General features: G+C 44.6%; 1 protein-coding gene across 3 annotated transcripts in view; it reads left to right on the plus strand.

Moving 5' to 3' along the window:
* oscp1b (organic solute carrier partner 1b) overlaps nt 1-21,687 on the plus strand; it is an 80,459-nt gene that overhangs the window by 43,192 nt on the left and 15,580 nt on the right. For all 3 annotated transcript variants that reach the window (XM_038801716.1, XM_038801697.1, XM_038801708.1), the window contains 2 exons: nt 3,050-3,178; nt 10,571-10,640. In XM_038801716.1, coding sequence (XP_038657644.1) covers nt 3,050-3,178; nt 10,571-10,640 — 199 coding nt within the window. The remainder of the gene's footprint in view (nt 1-3,049; nt 3,179-10,570; nt 10,641-21,687) is intronic.

Genomic DNA, 21,687 nt, shown 5'->3' on the forward strand with positions numbered 1-21,687 from the left:
TAGCAGGATGCATGTCAGGGCACACGATACTGATACCTAGTATGTGTGGGTGGAGAGTGGGACCAGCGAGGTGATTAGGACCTGACCCGTAGAAGAGATGAAGATGTGTGTGGGAGAGCAAGTGGTGATGCCCCTTGAGCTCACAGTGAATGAGATCCCTGTGGATGTGTAATGGGTGTATGAGTTGTGAGTGATGAGAAGAGTGACTTACCCTGGCAGAACAGGAAAGATCATTATCCTCTTGTGTAACAGTCGAGGAGTATTCTACCTAAGATCTTCCCGATTAGTTGAGGTTGTAAGCTACCAGACAAAGTCTTGTCAATATCTAAGATAAAACTCGCTGTTTGGGATGTCTAATTATAGTATCAACAATGTTCCTTGCTTTCACTACCTTCGGTATATGAGAAATATTATCACTTAGAGGGCTATCTTATCCTGAACTGCAGCTAAATCTTTCTTATTCTGAGAGCCGGGTATGGGTAAGTCATCCTCCAGTAGCCTCAGAGGTGAGAATATTTCATAGAATTTACAGTGCAGAAGGAGGCCATTCGGCCCATCGAGTCTGCACTGGCTCTTGGATAGAGCACCCTACCCAAGGTCAACACCTCCACCCCATCCCCATAACCCAGCAACCCCACCCAACACTAAGGGCAATTTTGAACACTAAGGGCAATTTATGATGGCCAATCCACCTAACCTGCACATCTTTGGACTGTGGGAGGAAACCGGAGCGCCCGGAGGAAACCCACGCACACACTGGGAGGATGTGCAGACTCCGCACAGACAGTGACCCAAGCCGGAATCTAACCTGGGACCCTGGAGCTGTGAAGCAATTGTGCTATCCACAATGCTACCGTGCTGCCCAGAATATGATGAGCCTTAGTTAAATGTCACCCTTATTTATGGAAATAGACACAGATCTGTATGGTAAAATATATACGCAATTTATTTAAAGAATAAGGGTAATACAAGTTGTTAGTAAATGATACAGTTCGGCAAATACAGGATATGTGATGAGTTAGCCTTTGAACTCCCTAACTACATAATTGCTTAAGCTATAAACAATTCATACTTACAATGGCTAGTAGCCTCGGAGTTCAATACTCAATCAAGAGCAGAACTCTACGAGTCGAGATAAAGGCAGCGGCTTGGTCAGGTAAACACTCAGCAATCTCCTATACAGCTCTCAAAGAGAATCCTTTTTTCGCAGCCTTAGCTTAAACGTTTATAAGGTTTTCTTACTTCGGGAGTCGAAGGGAGTTTTAGCAGAGCACCTGCTTCTGAAGATACTAGATCAGCTCCCAACAGTTATTTCGAGACCAACAGTAGCCTCCCTTAGTTGGCAAGGCCACTAGACAAGCAGTAGTCTCCCTTAGTTGGTAAGACTTATTTCTAGACAAGGCCGCTAGACTTAATGTGCTCACTGCAGCTGGGCTTTTACAAAGGTAATGTCTGTAGTACTTGTTAAAAAACATTATTGCGATAAGTAATGGTTTACAAGAGAGATATGACTTCATCAGTCATCAGTTTTTAATATAGAGTTAATACATGATTTAATATAAAGTCAGTTCTGATCAGTTTTTAATATAGAGTGGATGCCGCCATGCTTGTGCCACTGGATGGCTGCAGGGTGTTGGTACTCATGACCGCTGCCTCTGCCTCCCATGCTGTGTTTGTAACCTTGCTGCCCTGAGTGTGGGTAGATTATGTCACAGTGGAACTCGACAGCATCAAGAAGTCTTTCCAAAGGGTGTCGGAGAATTTCAGAGCATATTTCCTGGTAGTCATCACTCCCCGTGACTTGCGAAGTATGGCTAGTGTGTGCTGAGGTGGTCTTTAAGTGTGGCACTCCGATAATTGCAGTGCTGAGGTGATGGCAGGGCAGGCGAATCAGAGGCCATCCCACCAGTGATATCGCATGGATCCCGTGGCCGCCATGTGCCCACAACACAGCAAGGAAAGCCGTCAGCCATCAGCAGGCTCAATGCCGCTTTTCCTGCCCGCCAACGGCCTTTGCTAATTGTGAGGAAATGGTACAAAGCCAAAGAGAGTGATAATGGGACAATAAAATAAATAAAAACTGTCAAGAGGAGGTGTGAATAGCAGAATTTTGAAACATTTATTTTCTGCCTTTTGCTTTGGCTTTTGTCATTTAATCTCAACAAATTTCCAACCTTTTAGACTATTTCAGCGTTCCAGCATCCACGGTGTTTCATTTTTGTTTTGAAGTTTATCGAATTTGTTCATTCAAATAAATTTATTGAACACAAAATAGGGGTTATGCTTCACAGGGCATTTGGTGAGGCGACATCTGGAGTGCTGCCTACAATATTGGTCTCCTTATTTAAGGAAGGATGCAAGTGCATTGGAAGCAGTTCACAGAGGATTTTCTCGGCTAATACCTGGAATGGGTGGGTTGTCTTATAAGAAAAGATTGGGAAAGCTAGGCTTATATCATGTAAGATACTGACAGGGTGGATGTGGAAAGGATGTTTCCTCTGTGGGAAAATCACTGGTTAAAAATAAAGGGTTGCCCATTTAAGACAGAAATTAGGAGGCATTTTTCTCAGAGGAGTCTTTGGAACTCTGTTCCTCAAAAGCAATGGAAACCTTGTCTTGTGAATAAACTGACTATCAAGGAAAATAACTTTATTTTGGCTTGGATTAATTTAACATTAATGATGACTGTTCCGCCAAAATATTAGATTCTGGCTGTCCTATGTCTCCAACATTTGCAGCTTTTTTCTTTTCTTATCTCCACAGTGCTTAAAAAGTCTTGTACCCCAGATAAATCTGTACCCGAGATAGATTTATTGTTGCAATACATGTACGGAAATATATGAACTGTACATGTTACGAATTTTAAAGCCAGCTTTTACAGAACCTCCAACTACATAAAACCCCTCCTCCATAATGCAAAAAGATGAAAGTAACTTTCAGAGCACAGTAATAAAAATGAATAGGAGTTTAATGTTCGGAAGTAATGTGCTGTTTGATTGTGATTTTTTACACAAGGGAAATACTGACTTCTGGTCTTCTCTTTTTACAGAATGTTTAATAATGATGGAGAAGAGGTGAAGCGAGCAACCTTTGCAGCCAGCGGCTGTTACACCAGTGTACTGACAGAAGGATCCTTTGACCTCTTTGGCGACAGAGTCATTAAGCTTGGCACTAATATGTAAGTATCCCATGTTACGACATCCAGCGATAGTGCGCGGTCAATTCCACCCCCACGTGACCCAGAGTCGCAACACAATTGACCTAACCAATAATTCTTTGAAAATGCCCTAAGTCTTTGGCCCTTGGCTGTTCAATAATCACCAGTTTGTAAGTTTAAACACAACTACTGTTTATTTATAGCACAAGCTATAATGAAATATGCAGCAAATACAACTGGTTAACTATTATATAATTCCTAATCTCCCACTTTAAATTGCTCCTACCTCTATGTACGCACACATGAGACAGACAAACACAGAGGGGAGGAGAGAGATTAAAATAATAGTTAAAAGGAAAAAGAGCCTTTGTTTCAGATGGTTGTCTTTAAGCACATCTTTCTTTAAAGTTAGCTTTATGATCCAGGCGTTTTTGCACATAATTTATTCAGGTTCTTTGTAGGTTTAGAAATATAACAACTCATAGACTTCCTGGAGAGAGAAAGAGAGAAGAAGGAAGGAGAAAAGAGAGAGTGAGGGAGCAGGTCCTTGTTCCTGTACTTCCAGGAATCAAACTCTGCTTTCTTTAGGTCTCTTGAAATCATCCCACTCAGGCAGGTCCAACCTGTTACTGGGTGGAATATGGCATTTTGGCCAAATCATAGCTACCAGCCAATCAATCGAACCAAATTCCACCCCATCTCTTTCTCTGGTGCTTAAACATCTGAGGTCTCCTGTACAAACTAACAGAGTGTTCTCTCCTGTAACTTCTGAATTCCTCACTCCTCTCTGCTGCTTGACCTAAAGACACAGGTCCATTAACCATCCAGGAACCAAAAATTATGACAGCAAAATAAAAGAAAGGGGAAATAAGGGAATAAACACTTAAGTATCACTTGGGTATCAGTCCCAGAGGGTTTAATAATAATCTGTATTAGCGCCAATTACATTAACATTGCAGTAAAGATACTGTGAAAATACCCTAGTCACCACACTACGGTGGCTGTTCAGGTACACTGACGGGGAATTCAGAATGTCCAATTCACCTGACAAGCACATTGAACTAGCACATCTTTCGGGACTTGTGGGAGCACCCGAGGGAAACCCACGCAGACACGGGGCGAACGTGCAGACTCCACACAGACAGTGACCCAAGCCGGGAATTAAACCCGGGTACGTGGCGCTGTGAAGCAACAGTGCTAACCACCCTGCTACCTTTTAAATTCAACCAACTCTCTCCATCTGCCTTACAATAGACCAGTCTGGAATGAACTAAGAACCAAGAAGGCTCATTTAAAAATGATTCACTTGGCATTCTTGCTTGGTGGGTGTCATAACTTGCACAAAATCCCATCATGCATGTGTTGCTTGACCTATATTGACTGCCACTTAGGCAAACGTCGATTTTAAAATTCTTATCCTTGTTTTTCAATCCCTCATGACCTGACCGTCCTGACCTCTGAAATTTCCTGCAGCCCCATAACCTTGCAAAATAATGGCATTCCGCTAGTTTCAAATTCCTAGGGGTGCACATCACCAAAAATCTATCCTGGTCCACTCAAGTCGACGCTACCACCAAGAAAGCACAACAGCGCCTATACTTCCTCAGGAAACTAAGGAAATTCGGCATGTCCACATTAACCCTTACCAACTTTTACAGATGCACTATAGAAAGCATCCTATCGGGCTGCATCACAGCCTGGTATGGCAACTGCTCGGCCCAGGACCGCAAGGAACTTCAGAGAGTCGTGAATACCGCCCAGTCCATCACACGAACCTGCCTCCCATCCATTGATTCCATCTACACCTCCCGCTGCCGGGGGAAAGCGGGCAGCATAATCAAGGATCCCTCCCACCCGGCTTACTCACTTTTCCAACTTCTTCCATCGGGCAGGAGATTCAGAAGTCTGAGAACACGCACGAACAGACTCAAAAACAGCTTCTTTCCCACTGTCACCAGACTCCTAAATGACCCTCTTATTAACTGACCTCATTAACACTACACCCTGTATGCTTCAACCGATGCCAATGCTTATGTAGTTACATTGTATATCTTGTGTTTCCCTATTATGTATTCTCATGTATTTTCTTGAATTTTGTTTAATTCCTTTTTCTAATGATCTGTTGAGCTGCTTGCAGAAAAATACTTTTCACTGTACCTCGGTACACGTGACAATAAACAAATCCAATCCAATCTAATTCCTGTTTCTTGAGCATCCCAGCTTGAGCATCGCAGATTTCAGTCCCTCCACCATTGGTGGCTGTGTCTTCTGTTGTTGGGCTCTGGAATTCCCTCCATAACCTCCCTGCTTCTCCACCTTATTTCCCTCCTTAAGGATAATCCTTAAAGCCTACTTCTTTGACCAAGGGCGCGATTCTCCATTCCCCACGCCGGGTGGGAGAATCGCGGGAGGACCGGGCGACTCACGACACGCTGCCCTGGCACCCCCCGCGATTCTCCCACCCCCCCCGCTCGGAGAATCACCGCTCACGTTTTTCACGGCGACCGCCGATTCTCCGCAGCAGCCTGCCGTTCCCGACCTGTTCTCGCCGGTGGCAACCACACCTGGTCGCTGCCGTCGTGAACATGGCGCCAAAGGCTCGTTTGTGGCTTGTGGGGGGTGGAGAGTTCACGACGGCCTTCCCAATGCCGCGCGGGAGCGGAGAATTCCGCCCCAAGCTTTTGGTCATCTGCCCTTAGACCATTTTATGTGGCTTGGAAATATTTTATTCTCTAATACCTCTGAAACACCTTAGGAACAAAGAACAAAGAAAATTACAGCACAGGAACAGGCCCTTCGGCCCTCCCAGCCTGCGCTGATCCAGATCCTTTATCTAAACCTGTCTCCTATTTTCCAAGGTCTACTTCCCTCTGTTCCCGCCCATTCATATACCTGTCTAGATGCGTCTTAAATGATGCTATCGTGCCCGCCTCTACCACCTCCGCTGGTAAAGCGTTCCAAGCACCCACCACCCTCTGTGTAAAAAACTTTACACGCACGTCTCCCTTAAACTTTCCCCCTCTCACCTTGAAATCGTGATCCCTTGTAACTGACACCCCCACTCTTGGGAAAAGCTTGTTGCTATCCACCCTGTCCATACCTCTCATAATTTTGTAAACCTCAATCAGGTCCCCCCTCAACCTCCGTCTTTCCAATGAAAACAATCCTAATCTACTCAACCTTTCTACATAGCTAGCACCCTTCATACCAGGCAACATCCTGGTGAACTTCCTCTGCACCCTCTCCAAGGCATCCACATCCTTCTGGTAATGTGGCGACCAGAACTGCACGCAGTATTCCAAATGTGGCCGAACCAAAGTCCTATACAACTGTAACATGACCTGCCAACTCTTGTACTCAATACCCCGTCCGATGAAGGCAAGCATGCTGTATGCCTTCTTGACCACTCTATCAACCTGCCTTGCCACCTTCAGAGTACAATGGACCTGAACTCCCAGATCTCTCTGCACATCAATTTTCCCCAAGACCCTTCCATTGACCATATAGTCCGCTCTTGAATTTGATCTTCCAAAATGCATCACCTCGCATTTGCCTGGATTGAACTCCATCTGCGATTTCTCTGCCCAATTCTCCAATCTATCTATATTTTGTTGTATTCTCTGACAGTCCTCCTCACTATCTGCAACTTCACCTATCTTAGTATCATCTGCAAACCTGCTAATCTGACCACCTATACCTTCCTCCAGGTCATTTATGTAGATCACAAACATCAGTGGTCCGAGCACGGATCCCTGTGGAACACCACTAGTCACCCTTCTCCATTTTAAGCCACTCCCTTCCACCACTACTCTCTGTCTCCTGTTGCCCAGCCAGTTCTTTATCCATCTAGCTAGTACACGCTGAACCCCATACGACTTCACTTTTTCCATCAACCTGTCATGGGAAACCTTATCAAATGCCTTACTAAAGTCCATGTATACGACATCTACAGCCCTTCCCTCATCAATTAACTTTGTCACTTCCTCAAAGAATTCTATTAGGTTTGTAAGACATGACCTTCCCTGCACAAAACCATGTTGCCTATCACTGATAAGTCTATTTTCTTCCAGATGTGAACAGATCCTATCCCTCAGTATCTTCTCCAACAGTTTGCCTACCACTGACGTCAAGCTTGACCGAGAGTATTTAAACATCCATCCCTAGTCTCAACATCCATCTTGTCCCTCTCCTTTGTGAATACCGATGCAAAGTACTCATTAAGAATCTCACCCATTTCCTTTGAGTCCACGCATAAATTCCCTCTTTTGTCTTTAAGTAGGCCAATCCTTTCTCTAGTTACCCTCTTGCTCCTTGCATACGAATAAAATGCTTTGGGATTTTCCTTAACCCTGTTAGCCAAAGATATTTCATGACCCCTTTTAGCCCTCTTTATTGCGCGTTTGAGATTCGAATACTTTCCCGATATTCCTCCAAAGCTTCATCAGTTTTGAGTTGCCTCGATCCTATGTATGCTTCCTTTTTCATCTTAGCTAGTCTCACAATTTCACCCGTCATCCATGGTTCCCTAATCTTGCCATTTTTATCTTTCATTTTCACAGGAACATGTCTGTCCTGCACTCTAATCAACCTTTCCTTAAAAGACTTCCACATTTCAAATGTGGATTTACCCTTAAACAGCTGCTTCCAATCCACATTCCCTAGCTCCTGCCGAATTTTGTTATACTCTGCCTTTCCCCAATTTAGTACTCTTCCTTTCGGACCCCTCTTGTCCTTGTCCATGAGTATTCTAAAACTTACGGAATTGTGATCGCTATTCCCAAAGTAATCACCGACTGAAACATCAACCACCTGGCCGGGATCATTCCCCAATACCAGGTCCAGTATAGCCCCCTTCCCGAGTTGGACTATTTACATACAGCTCTAAAAAACTCTCCTCGATGCTCCTTACAAACTCTGCTCCATCTACGTCTCCAACACTACATGAATCCCATTCAATGTTGGGGAAGTTAAAATCTCCCATCACAACCACCCTATTGTTCCTACATTTTTCTATAATCTGTCTGCATATTTGTACCTCTACTTCATGCTCGCTTTTGGGAGGCCTGTAGTAAAGTCCCAACAATGTTATTGCACCCTTCCTATTTCTCTGCTCCACCCATATTGCCTCAGTGCTCGAATCCTCCATCGTGCCCTCCTTAATCACAGCTGTGATATCATCTCTGATGAGTAATGCAACTCCTCCACCCCTTCTACCTCCCTCTCTATCCCTCCTGAAGCATCTACACCCTGGGATATTCAGTTGCCAGTCCTGCCCTTCCCTCAACCAAGTCTCAGTAATACCAATAGCATCATATTCCCAGGTACTGATCCAAGCCCTAAGTTCATCTGCCTTACCTGCTACACTTCTTGCATTAAAACAAATGCACCTCAGACCACCTTTGCGTTCATCATCTCTTCCCTGTCTACTCTTCCCCTTAGTCACATTGAGTTTATTGTCTCGTACCTTACTGGCTTTAGTTGCTGCTTCTTTACTGACCTCTAACTTCCTAATCTGGTTCCCATCCTCCTGCCACATTAGTTTAATACCTCCCCAACCGTATTAGCAAAAGCACCCCCTAGGACATTGGTTCCAGTCCTGCCCAGGTGTAGACCATCCGGTTTGTAATGGTCCCACCGCCCCCAGAACCGGTTCCAATGTCCCAAAAATCTGAACCACTCCCTCCTGCACCATCTCTCAAGCCACGTATTCATTCTGACTATTCTTGAATTACTACTCTGACTGTCCCGTGGCACTGGTAGCAATCCTGAGATTACTACCTTTGAGGTCCTACTTTTTAACTTATCTCCTAACTCCCTAAATTCTGATTGTAGGACCTCATTTTAGGAGGATAGTTTAATGTTAAAGACGCTATATAAATGCAGGTTGTTGCTGGTTTAGCACTCGGTAATGCACATCAAAAGGTGCAAAGTTGATTCCTGGGCTGTATGCCTTACTGATACAATAGGTGATTTTCTTACGCACCAATTAATTAATCTCAACACTACAGTTGATCTTAGCATGCAGGGACTAGGGAATGTGTTGTCTGGATGTTTATGTGTATGTCTGTTGAGTGAGGATATGCTTAACTGTGATACCCTTCAACTGGTGAATATCCTGATAACACTTTCACTGTTGAATTTATACAAGAAGAGAGGACTCTTTGTTGAACAATAACCAGTGATGGCAATGCTATTGAGTGTTATGGGGAGATGGAAAGATTCTCTGTTTTGGAGATGGTGTTTGCCTGGCACTGGTGCAAAATTTACTTGCCACCAATCAGCAAAAGTCTCAATGCTGTTGCTACTTGTGGACACAGACTGTATCTGAGGGATTGTGAATGGTATTGAAGATTGTGCAATCCATCTGCCAAAATCCCCCTTCTGATCTTTTGTTGTAGGGACCACAACTGGTTTGTCTGTCACCTTTGTAGGCATGGCAGCCACTTGCATTACACCTCTTACCCAAATGCCTACAGTTCTTAATTGAGCCACAGTGTGGGGTTCAGGTAACAGGCTATTATCTGATGTATAATTGAGCCATACGGACCCGACCCTGACCTCATCTATATGTAAGCTGAGTCAGGTCATATTTAAACTGGGATGTTACAGTTGACCCTAGCTAGAGAGGAGATAACCTAGCCAGAGGAGAGAATCTAACCAGGTTCTGCCTCCTGATTGCCATCCATTAACCCCCACAGGAAAGTGTGTTTTGGCTGAGACAGCTGTGATGCCTCTCATGACCTGCCGAAACCTTGCTGCTGCCCAGATATTCAGATGAAGAGTGACCACTTAATTATTTCTGTAGGACATCTAGAATATTGTGGAAGAGTCATACCATAATCCCAAGCATGAATTTGTAAACGAAAAGGAGAAAGTATGAAACGTAGCTTGTTTAGCGAGGCCACTGATGCCTGGTCTTTACAAGCAGTGAGAGTGAGAGAAATGCCTAATGTCGTCACTGTTCTATTTACTAATATGAATCAGTTCATGGCTTCGTAAGTGTTCATTCTTCAAACCAGCAGATGCAAAAATTACATCTCTAAAAGTGTCATGCATGCATTAATGGAATAAATGGATTGAAATTGATGGGAGGCTCCCACACCAGTTACTATTAGTATAGTTAATAATAGGACCTATTTGGTGCTACTAACAGAACAATTATTTCATACTATTTGTTACTGATTCCTGCATGTTTAAGAAAATAAAGACCGAATGAGCATTGCCCTACCTGCACTTCAGTGAATTGGCGCGGATGTGGGTGATCATTGTTCCGGGGAGCTGCCAGTGATGCCCACTCATTAAATATGTTTTCCTTCTGAAGATTTGAGCCAAAGGTACCAGACTTTTTATAATTGTTGACATTGCACTTTCTGCCTTTTTACTAAAACTCGCGCATTGTCTCAATGGTCACAGGTACAGTGTTTCACGACCCGTGGAAACACACATGTCAGGGACGTTGAAGAGCTCGGCTGCACGCACAAAGGTCAGTGCTCTTTCCAACGCGCAGCAGTCATATTATTATTTCTGGATTCCTCTAGCTTTTGTTGGTAATTCACATTTTCTTTTAATTTCTCTACCACATTTCAGACCCCCTACCATCCTCTGGGTGAAAAAGTTTTTCCTCAAATCCCCCCTAAATCTCCTGCTGCTTACCTTAAATCTATGCCCTCTGGTCATTGGTCCCTCCACCAAGGGGAAAAGTTTCTTCATATCTATCTATATACCTCATAATTTTATACATCTCAATCATATCTCCCCTCAGTCTCCTCTGCTCCACATCCAAACTACTTTATATTTTATGTTAGTCTATCATGGGTAAATGTGATCTTATCCACTTTGGCTGGAAGGAAAGAAAAGCAGTAAACTAGTTAAATGGGGAGAGATTGCATAACTCTGTGGTACAGAGGGATCTGGGTGTCCTGGACATAAATCATAAAATGTTAGGCTGCAGGCATAGCAAGTTAAAGACGGAGGCAAATAGAGTCATAGAGGTCTACAACACAGAAAAGGCCCTTTGGCCCATCGTGTCTGTGCCGGTCAAAAACACTACCTAACAATTCTAATTCCATTTTCCAGAATTTGGCCCACAGCCTTGTATGACTTGACATTGATGTGCACATCTACATACTTCTTAAATGTTATGCCTCCACCACCCTTTCAAGCAGCGAGTATCAAAAGCCTTGCTGAAGTTCAAGTAGACTATGTCAAATGTATTTCACCATTCTACACACCTCTTTGAAAAATTTATTCAAGTTGGTCACACATAAAGTCCCCTTAACAAAACCATGCTGACTGTTCTCGATTAATCCCTGCCTCTCCAAGTGCAGATTATTTGTCTCTCAGGATTGCTTCCAATAGTTTCCACACCACTGAGGTTAAACTGACTGGCCTGCAGTTTCCTGATTCATCCCTTCCTCCCTTCTTAAATAATGATACCACATTAGCTATCCCCCAGTCCTCTGACACCTTTGCACCTTCACTGTGGCCAGAGAGGAATTGAAAATGATTGCCAACGCCCCTGCTGTTTGCTCTCTTGCCTCACTTAACAGCTTGGGATATATTTCATCTGGCCCTGGATATTGTCTACTTTTCAGCCTAACAGACCACATCTCTGCCTGTGTTAATCTCCTTAACCTTATTACAGTCCGTCTCCCTGATTTCTATACCCATGCCATCCCTCTCTCTAGTGAACACCGACACAAAGTATTCATTTGTAACCCTATTTACGTCCTTCGGCTCCACACACAAATTATCACTGTGGTCCTTAATGGGCCCGACTGTTTCCCTAGTTGGTCTCATTATTTGATAAAATATGTAATTACTTTAGAATTCATAAATTCTTATTCCTTGGATGAAAACCTTGGGGGCAGCACAGTAGTTAGTGCTGTGGTTCACAGCGCCAGGGTCCCAGGTTCAATTCCTGGCTTGGGTCACTGTCTGTGCGGAGTCTGCACGTTCTCCCCATGTCTGCGTGGGTTTCCTCCGGGTTCTCTGGTTTCTTTCCGCAAGTCCCGAAAGATGTGCTGTTAGGTGAATTGGACATTCTGAATTCTCCCTCCGTGTACCCGAACAGGTGCCGGAAGGTGTGGCGACTGGGGGCTTTTCACAGTAACTTCATTGCAGGGTTAATGTACGCCTACTTGTGACAAGAAAGATTATTATTATTGTCTTATGAAGAAACTCACATATCCATTGGAGTTTAGAAAATTAGAGGTGATCTTATTGAAACATAAACGATCTTTAGAGGATTGGATAGAGCGGATACTGGGAGGATGTTTCCTCTTTCGAGGGAGACTGCAAACTCATGGACATAATTTAAGAATTGGAGGCCTCCCTTTTAAGATGGAGATGAGGGGAAAACCCTTCTCTCATATGGGGCGCGATTCTCCGCTCCCCACGCCGGGTGGGAGAATCGCGGGAGGGCCGGGCGAATCACGCCACGCCGCCCTGGCATCCCCCCCCCCCCCCCAAATGGCGTGTTGTGTTTTGCGACACACCGTTCGGAGAATCGGCGATCGCTGTTTTTCCTGGCGACCAGCGATTCTCCGGCCCGGATGGGCCGAGCGGCCTGACGACCCCGACAGGTTCACGCCGGCGGCAACCGCACCTGCTCGCTGCCGGCATGAACATCGCGCGACAGGTAAGTGTGGGGCCTGTGGGGGGCGGAGAGTGGATCGAGCACCACGGACGTGCTCGTGAGGTGACTGGCCCGCGATCGGTGCCCACCGATCGTCGGGCCGGCGTCTCCAAGAGACGGACTCTTTCCCCTCCGCCGCCCCACAAGATCAAGCCACCACATCTTGCGGGGCAGCGGAGGGGAAGATGGCAACCGCACATGAGCGGGTTGGAGCCGGCCAACCTGTGCATGTGCGGCTGACGTCACTTAGGCGCCGCCGCCCGCGTCATTCTCGGCGTGCCACTTTGACGCAAGCGTCAAGGCCCGGCAGCCGAGTTTCTCACAACGCCGCTCCTAGCCCCCCAGTGGCTGGGGGAGAATAGGGGGCGATGTGCGGCCTCCGACGCCGGAGTGAAACACTCTGGGTTTCACTCCAGCGTCGGCACTCAGTCTCCCTTTGGGAGAATAGCGCCCTAGGTCCTTGGAGTGTTGAATTCTCTTCTCAAGGAGATAATGGAGACTGGGTCTTTAAATTTATTCAAGGCTGAGTTGGAAATGTTTTTGTTAGACAAAGGAATCCAGGGTTATGGGGGGAAAGGAAGATGGAGTTGAGACCATACAACCAGATTAGCCATAGATTTATGGAATGGGGACACAGGCTGGAGGGTCTAAAAGGCTTACTCCTGCCCCTATGTCCAATATATTTTATGTAAAATACATAGCAGCCAGTCTGCAATTTAAAGGTGAAGGTAAGTTAAACAACAACAATGATCACTTGAATTTAACAAATAAAACATCTCGAGATGCTTCACAGGAGGACCACCAGACAATAGTTGACACCAAGCCAGCGAGAGAGCGCATGATGGGATGTTTAAAGGATGAGAGGTACCAGGGGAGCAAAATGGGAGTTGGTGGTACGAGAAAGAGGGTAAGAGACAGGAAGAGAACCACAGATGGGGAGTTACTAACATAAAGAAAGGGAAATACAGCCGTGAAAGGTGAGAGTGACAAGCTTGCTGGGAAATAATATAGCGTGTAGCAATCTGGGATGTAGGAGAGAATGCAAGGGTTAGGGTTCAAATTATATGCTCTCAAGGTGCCTGGGGCCTGCCCAAGTCGGAGAGGAATGTCGCCCTGTGAAAATAGAAAGGTATAAATCAGAGATTAGTGAGGATGTGGAGAGACAAATTATTAGTTGTGGATACTGGGAGAGGAGAAAAAAGGAGGGAGAGCAAAAGACACAGAATAGAAATAGAAGTGGAAAAATAAAGAGAATGAGCAAAACAGAAACAGGGAGTTAGCAGAGGCAGAGAAATAAGTGCAGACCAGGAGGGAGAAAAAGATTGGGAGAGTGTAACAAAAATACAGAAATAGGAAAAATTAATATGGCATACAGAAAGAAGGAAAGCAATAGAGGGAGAGTAACAGAGAGAGAAAGAGAGACTAATAGGTAAAATCACCTTGTGAAATGAAATGAAAATCGCTTATTGTCACGAGTAGGCTTCAATGAAGTTACTGTGAAAAGCCCCTAGTCGCCACATTCCGGCGCCTGTCTGGGGAGGCTGGTACGGGAATTGAACCATGCTGCTGGCCTGCTTCAGAAGCCAGCGATTTAGCCCAGTGAGCTAAACCAGCCCCACTCAGTAACCATGGTGAGAGGGAGCAATGGTTAGATAATTGGCAGTAGAGTGTTGCTACTCTGTTCAACCCATGCTCGCTTTCCAAGTGTGACTTCTCTTGGAACTGTCGGACCAGTGGATTTACACTCAATAGAAATGCTACTGTTTATTTCAAAGGGTGATGTTCTATTCAGATTATAGAAACGTGTTAATGCAGCATTAGTTAATATAATTTGAACCCTTAACCTTGTGCTATGTGGTGCCCTTGAACAAAAATAAATTAACCATGTACAAGCTTCATCAGGATGGAAGGCACAGTAGCACAGTGGTTAACACTGCTGCCTCACAGCGGCAGGAACCCAAGTTCGATTCTGGCCTTGGGTGACTGTGTGGAGTTTGAATGCACTCCCCTGTCTGCGTGGGTATTCTCCAGGTGCTCCGGTTTAAGAACATAAGAACTAGGAGCAGGAGTAGGCCATCTGGCCCCTCGAGCCTGCTCCGCCATTCAATGAGATCATGGCTGATCTTTTGTGGACTCAGCTCCACTTTCCGACCCAAACACCATAACCCTTATTCCCTTTATTCTTCAAAAAACTATCTATCTTTACCTTAAAAACATGTAATGAAAGAGCCTCAACTGCTTCACTGGGCAAGGAATTCCATAGATTCCGAACCCTTTGGGTGAAGAAGTTCCTCCTAAACTCAGTCCTAAATGCACTTCACCTTATTTTGAGGCTATGTCCCCTAGTTCTGCTTTCACCCGCCAGTGGAAACAACCTGCCCGCATCTATCCTATCTATTCCCTTCATAATTTTAAATGTTTCTATAAGATCCCCCCCTCATCCTTCTAAATTGCAACGAGTACAGTCCCAGTCTACTCAACCTCTCCTCATAATCCAACCCCTTCAGCTCTGGGATTAACCTAGTGAATCTCCTCTGCACACCCTCCAGTGCCAGTATGTCCTTTCTCAAGTAAGGAGACCAAAACTGAACACAATACTCCAGGTGTGGCCTCACTAACACCTTATACAATTGCAACATAACCTCCCTAGTCTTAAACTCCATCCCTCTAGCAATGAAGGACAAAATTCCATTTGCCTTCTTAATCACCTGTTGCACCTGTAACCCAACTTTCTGTGACTCATGCACTAGCACACCCAGGTCTCTCTGCACAGCGGCATGCTTTAATATTTTATCGTTTAAATAATAATCCCGTTGGCTGTTATTCCTACCAAAATGGATAACCTCATATTTGTCAACATTGTATTCCATCTGCCAGACCCTAGCCCATTCACTTAACCTATCCAAATCCCTCTGCAGACTTCCAGTATCCTCTGCACTTTTCGCTTTACCACTCATCTTAGTGTCATCTGCAAACTTGGACACATTGCCCTTGGTCCCCAACTCCAAATCATCTATGTAAATTGTGAACAATTGTGAGCCTAACACGGATCCCTGAGGGACACCACTAGCTACTAATTGCCAACCAGAGAAACACCCATTAATCCCCACTCTTTGCTTTCTATTAATTAACCAATCCTCTATCCATGCTACTACTTTACCCTTAATGCCATGCATCTTTATCTTATGCAGCAACCTTTTGTGTGGCACCTTGTCAAAGGCTTTCTGGAAATCCAGATATACCACATCCACTGGTTCCTCGTTATCTACTGCACTGGTAATGTCCTCAGAAAATTCCACTAAATTAGTTAGGCACGACCTGCCCTTTATGAACCATGCTGTGTCTGCCCAATGGGACAATTTCTATCCAGATGCCTCGCTATTTCTTCCTTGACGATAGATTCCAGCATCTTCCCTACTACCAAAGTTAAGCTCACTGGCCTATAATTTCCTGCTCTCTGCCTACCTCCTTTTTTAAACAGTGGTGTCACGTTTGCTAATTTCCAATCCACCGGGACCACCCCAGAGTCTAGTGAATTTTGCTAAATTATCATTAGTGCATCTGCAATTTCCCTAGCCATCTCTTTTAGCACTCTGGGATGCATTCCATCAGGGCCAGGAGACTTGTCTGCCTTTAGCCCCATTAGCTTGCCCATCACTACCTCTTTCGTGATAACAATCCTCTCAAGGTCCTCACCTGTCATAGCCTCATTTCTATCAGTCGCTGGCATGTTATTTGTGTCTTCCACTGTGAAGACCGACCCAAAAAACCTGTTCAGTTCCTCAACCATTTCCTCATCTCCCATTATTAAAACTCCCTTCTCATCCTCTAAAGGACCAATATTTACCTTAGCCACTCTTTTTTGTTTTATATATTTGTAAAAACTTTTACTGTCTGTTTTTATATTCTGAGCAAGTTTACTCTCATACTCTATCTTACTCTTCTTTATAGCTTTTTTAGTAGCTTTCTGTTGCCCCCTAAAGATTTCCCAGTCTTCTAGTCTCCCACCAATCTTTGCCACTTTATATTCTTTTTCCTTCAATTTGATACTCTCCCTTATTTCCTTAGATATCCACGGTCGATTTTCCCTCTTTCTACCGTCCTTCCTTTTTGTTGGTATAAACCTTTGCTGAGCACTGTGAAAAATCGCTTGGAAGGTTCTCCACTGTTCCTCAACTGTCCCACCATAAAGTCTTTGCTCCCAGTCTACCTTAGCTAGTTCTGCTCTCGTCCTATTGTAATCTCCTTTGTTTAAACACAAAACACTAGTATTTGATTTTACTTTCTCACCCTCCATCAGTATTTTAAATTCCACCATATTGTGATCGCTCCTTCCGAGAGGATCCCTAACTATGAGATCATGAATCAATCCTGTCTCATTACACAGGACAAGATCTAGGACCGCTTGTTCCCTCGTAGGTTCCATTACATACTGTTCTAGGAAACTATCGCGGATACATTCTATAAACTCCTCCTCAAGGTTGCCTTGACCGACCTGGTTAAACCAATCGACATGTAGATTAAAATCCCCCATGATAACTGCTGTACCATTTCTACATGCATCAGTTATTTCTTTGTTTATTGCCTGCCCTACCATAACGTTACTATTTGGCGGCCAATAGACTACTCCTATCAGTGACTTTTTCGCCTTACTATTCCTGATTTCCACCCAAATGGATTCAACCTTATCCTCCATAGCACCGATGTCATCCCTTACTATTGCCCGGATGTCATCCTTAAATAACAGAGCAACACCACCTCCCTTACCATCCACTCTGTCCTTCCGAATAGTTTGATACCCTCAGATATTTAACTCCCAGTCGTGACCATCCTTTAACCATGTTTCAGTATTGGCCACTAAATCATAGTCATTCACGATGATTTGTGCCATCAACTCATTTACTTTAATCCGAATACCTCGAGCATTCAGGTAAAGTACACTTACCGTATATACTCGCGTATCATTCGATCTCGCGTATCATGCGACCCCTAAATTTTCGTCCCCAAAACATGATTTTATGGTATACCTCATGTATCATGCGAGTCACTTTTTTGGAAATTAATTTTGGAAACTAAAACTTCCAAATGGTATCATCGTGTGTGGTTTCTGCAGAGTGGATTCTGCTGTGAAAGCTGTTCGCGATTCGAACAGCTTTCCAGCTGGCTTTACTAGCGTCGTTCAGCCACTTGCCGTTTCCATTCATAAAAACATAAATGGAAACGTCAAGTGGCTGAACATCTTCCCATCAGAACGCTGTGGTCACAATCGGTAGTATTCTGATGGGAAGAGTGGATTCTGCTGTGAAAGCTGTTCGCGATTCGAACAGCTTTCCAGCTGGCTTTACTAGCGTCGTTCAGCCACTTGCCGTTTCCATTCATAAAAACATGAATGGAAACGTCAAGTGGCTGAACATCTTCCCATTAGAATGCTGTGGTCAAAATCTGAAGAGTAGTATTCTGATGGGACGATGTTCAGCCACTTGACGTTTCCATTCATGTTTTTATGAATGAAAACGGCAAGTGGCTGAACATCTTCCCATCAGAAAAAACAGCAAGTAAAACACCCGCGAATTTTGTATCTCGCGCATCATGCGACCCCCCCAAATTTAGGCTACAATTTAGGTGCTCAAAAGTCGCATGTTACGCGAGTATATATGGTGTGTTAGTTTTTTTTACCTCGGTTTTGAGTCTTAACATCTCCAGTTTTATTCCTTTTAGTATTACTGGGCCTGTTCACTGAGCTTCCCTCAGTCACTGTACCTTGTAATGTCGCCCTTTTTGATTTTTGACTATGTCTTTTCTGCCTTGCACTTTTCCCCTTACTTCCTTTTGCTTCTGTCCCTGTTTTACTACCTTCCAACTTCCTGCATCGGTTCCCATCCCCCTGCCACATTAGTTTAAATCCTCCCCAACAGCTCTAGCAAACACCCCCCATAGGACTTCGGTTCCAGTCCTGCCCAGGTGCAGACCGTCCGGTCTGTACTGGTCCCACCTCCCCCAGAACCGGTCCCAATGCCCCAGGAATTTGAATCCCTCCCTCTTGCACCATCTCTCGAGCCACTCATTCATCCTATCTATCCTGAAATTCCTACTCTAACTAGCTCGTGGCACTGGTAGCAATCCTGAGATTACTACCTTTGAGGTCCTACTTTTTGGTTTAACTCCTAACTCCCTGAATTCCGCTTGTAGGACCTCATCCCGTTTTTTACCTATATCGTTGGTGCCTATGTGCACCACGACAGCTGGCTGTTCAACCCCCCCTCCCCCAGAATGTCCTGCAGCCGCTCCGAGACATCCTTGACCCTTGCACCAGGGAGGCAACATACCATCCTGGAGTCTCGAGTGCGTCCACAGAACAGCCTGTCTATTCCCCTTACGATCGAGTCCCCTATCACTATAGCCCTCCCATTTTTCTTCCTGCCCTGCTGTGCAGCAGAGCCAGCCACGGTGCCATGAACCTTGCTGCTGCCTTCCCCTGGTGAGCCATCTCCCCTAACAGTATCCAAAGCGGTATATCTGTTTTGCAGGGAGATGACCGCAGGGAACACCTGCTCTGCCTTCCTACTCTTGCTCTGTCTTTTGGTCACCCATTTTCCATCTCCCTCAGTAATTTTCACCTGCGGTGTGACCAACTCGCTAAACGTGCTATCCACGACCTCCTCAGCATCGCGGATGCTCCAAAGTGAGTCCATCCGCAGCTCCAGAGCTGTCAAGCAGTCTAACAGGAGCTGCAACTGAACACACTTCTTGTGTGAAAGAGCCAGGGACAGTGGACGTGTCCCTGAGCTCCCACATCGCACACGAGGAGCATGACACTGGTCTGGGATCTCCTGCCATGTCTTAAACCTTAGGTAAACGTATACAACTACAATTTCAAAATAAAAATAAATAAATTAGACAATGAAAAGAAAAACTACTTACCAGTCACTTACCAGGGTTAAAAAGCACCTCCGAAAAAGCACCTTCTCCCACTCTGCACTGAATTACCTCACTGCACCACATTTCCCTCCCACTGTCCAAAGATGTGCAGGTTAGGTGGATTGGCCATGATATATTACCCATTGGTGTCCAAAGATGTTCAGGTTAGGTGGGGTTACGGGTTTATGGGGATAGTGTGGGGGAGTGGGCCTAAGTGGGGTGCTTTTTCCAAGGGTCAGTAGAGACTTGATGGGCTGAATGGTCTCCTTCTACACTGTAGGGATTCTATGGTTCAATTTAATATCTCATCTAAAGAACAACATACCTAACAATGCAGCCCCTCCCTCTGTGCTGAATTGCGGTGTCAATCTCATATTTTTGTCTCCATGAAGAAGAGGACCTTGACAGACTTCTGGACTTTTGGATCTGTTTATCAAGGAGGTATATTTTATTCAATGGACAAGCATCATGGTGGCGCAGTGATTAGCACTGCTGCTTCACGGTGCTGAGGACCTGGGTTCGATCCTGGCCCCAGGTCGCTGTCTGTGTGTTGTTTGTACATTCTCCCCGTGCCTGCGTGGGCCTCACCCCCACAACCCAAAGATGTGCAGAGTAGGTGGACTGGCCACGCTGAATTGCCCCTTAATTAGAAAAAAATATGAATTGGGTACTTTAAATTTATGAATTAAAAAAAAATATTCAATGGAGAGATTGTAAAGGGGGCACGGCTCCACTGGACAATTTGCCTCTCGACTGTGTTTGTCCATGCATCCCTGCTGGAGCCGGCATCCAAAAGTGCAAAAGCTCCAGCATAAATAGTAAGAGTTCAGTTTAAATCACAATCAGCGTTGGACGGACCACTGCGACACTAATGAATGATTTGGGCCGTTCTGAAACCAGCTGCGCCTGAATAGCTATCAGGAAGGAATATACATTATGCATTGTTAAAAATTATTAGTTTTGTCATGTGAGAGTACTTTTAAGAAATGGATGTTTAAGCAATGTACCTTTAAGAAATAGTGCAGCTCATATTACTGAAGTGATGTCAGAGGGCGAGGGTAGCTGAGTTGAGCTCACTTCTGCATTTTGGGAGTTTTAGTTTCAGTTTTGAGAAAAAGAGCTTGGGTGTGTCTGTGTTTGCAGTGAGCTGGAGCTGCTGTGATCTCTGCCAGAAAAGAATATCTCTGAATCATTTGGGTGATTTAAACTCATAATAGTAATGTCTTTAACCTGATGTGTTTCTGTTTAAAGGTGTTAAGTCTTTTGGAGGTTTGAAGGAACATTTTGAGGGATTATTTAGTGTTGTATTTTTTTCGGGGTTATCTTTGAAGTAAGGGGTGTTAAGGGATCCAATGTTTATTTAAAAAGGTTAAGTTGAATTCATGGAATAAACATTGTTTTGTGTTTAAAACCCCACGTGTCCATAATTGTAATACACACCTGGAGACCAAGCCGTGTGCTTCAAAAGCAACAATACATTAAAGGGAGAGGTTGGTTGAACTCCATGATACATTTTGGGGTTCTGAAAACGCCACTCCCATAACAGTTTCACATTCTTTGGATCAACTGATACACAAACCTAAGTATGCACTTCTCTAAATTTAATTTTTTTTTTAGAAAATAGTTTGTTAAGGCATTTATAATTTTAACATTTTAATCAAAGAGATCCAACAAACACAAAACCCGCAATAACATACCCATCTGCTCCCAAGCATAAACCCTAACTATCATGGTCCATGTAATTACTCCATCTCACTGTTCTCCCTTCATTAAGTTTCCTACCCTTATTTGTCACTGCCATGCTGCCCCTTTTCCCCCTAACCCCCCATCCCCCCACCCCCCTTTCTGACGGTCAATTTTCCTTGAAGAAGTCGATGAACAGCTGCCACTTGCAAGCAAACCCCTGTAGTGAACTCCTTAAAGCAAACTTAATATTCTCCAACCTAGGAAACCCTGCCATGTCGCTGACCCAAAC

The sequence above is a fragment of the Scyliorhinus canicula genome, chromosome 1, assembly GCF_902713615.1.
Source record: "Scyliorhinus canicula chromosome 1, sScyCan1.1, whole genome shotgun sequence".
Taxonomy (NCBI): domain Eukaryota; kingdom Metazoa; phylum Chordata; class Chondrichthyes; order Carcharhiniformes; family Scyliorhinidae; genus Scyliorhinus; species Scyliorhinus canicula.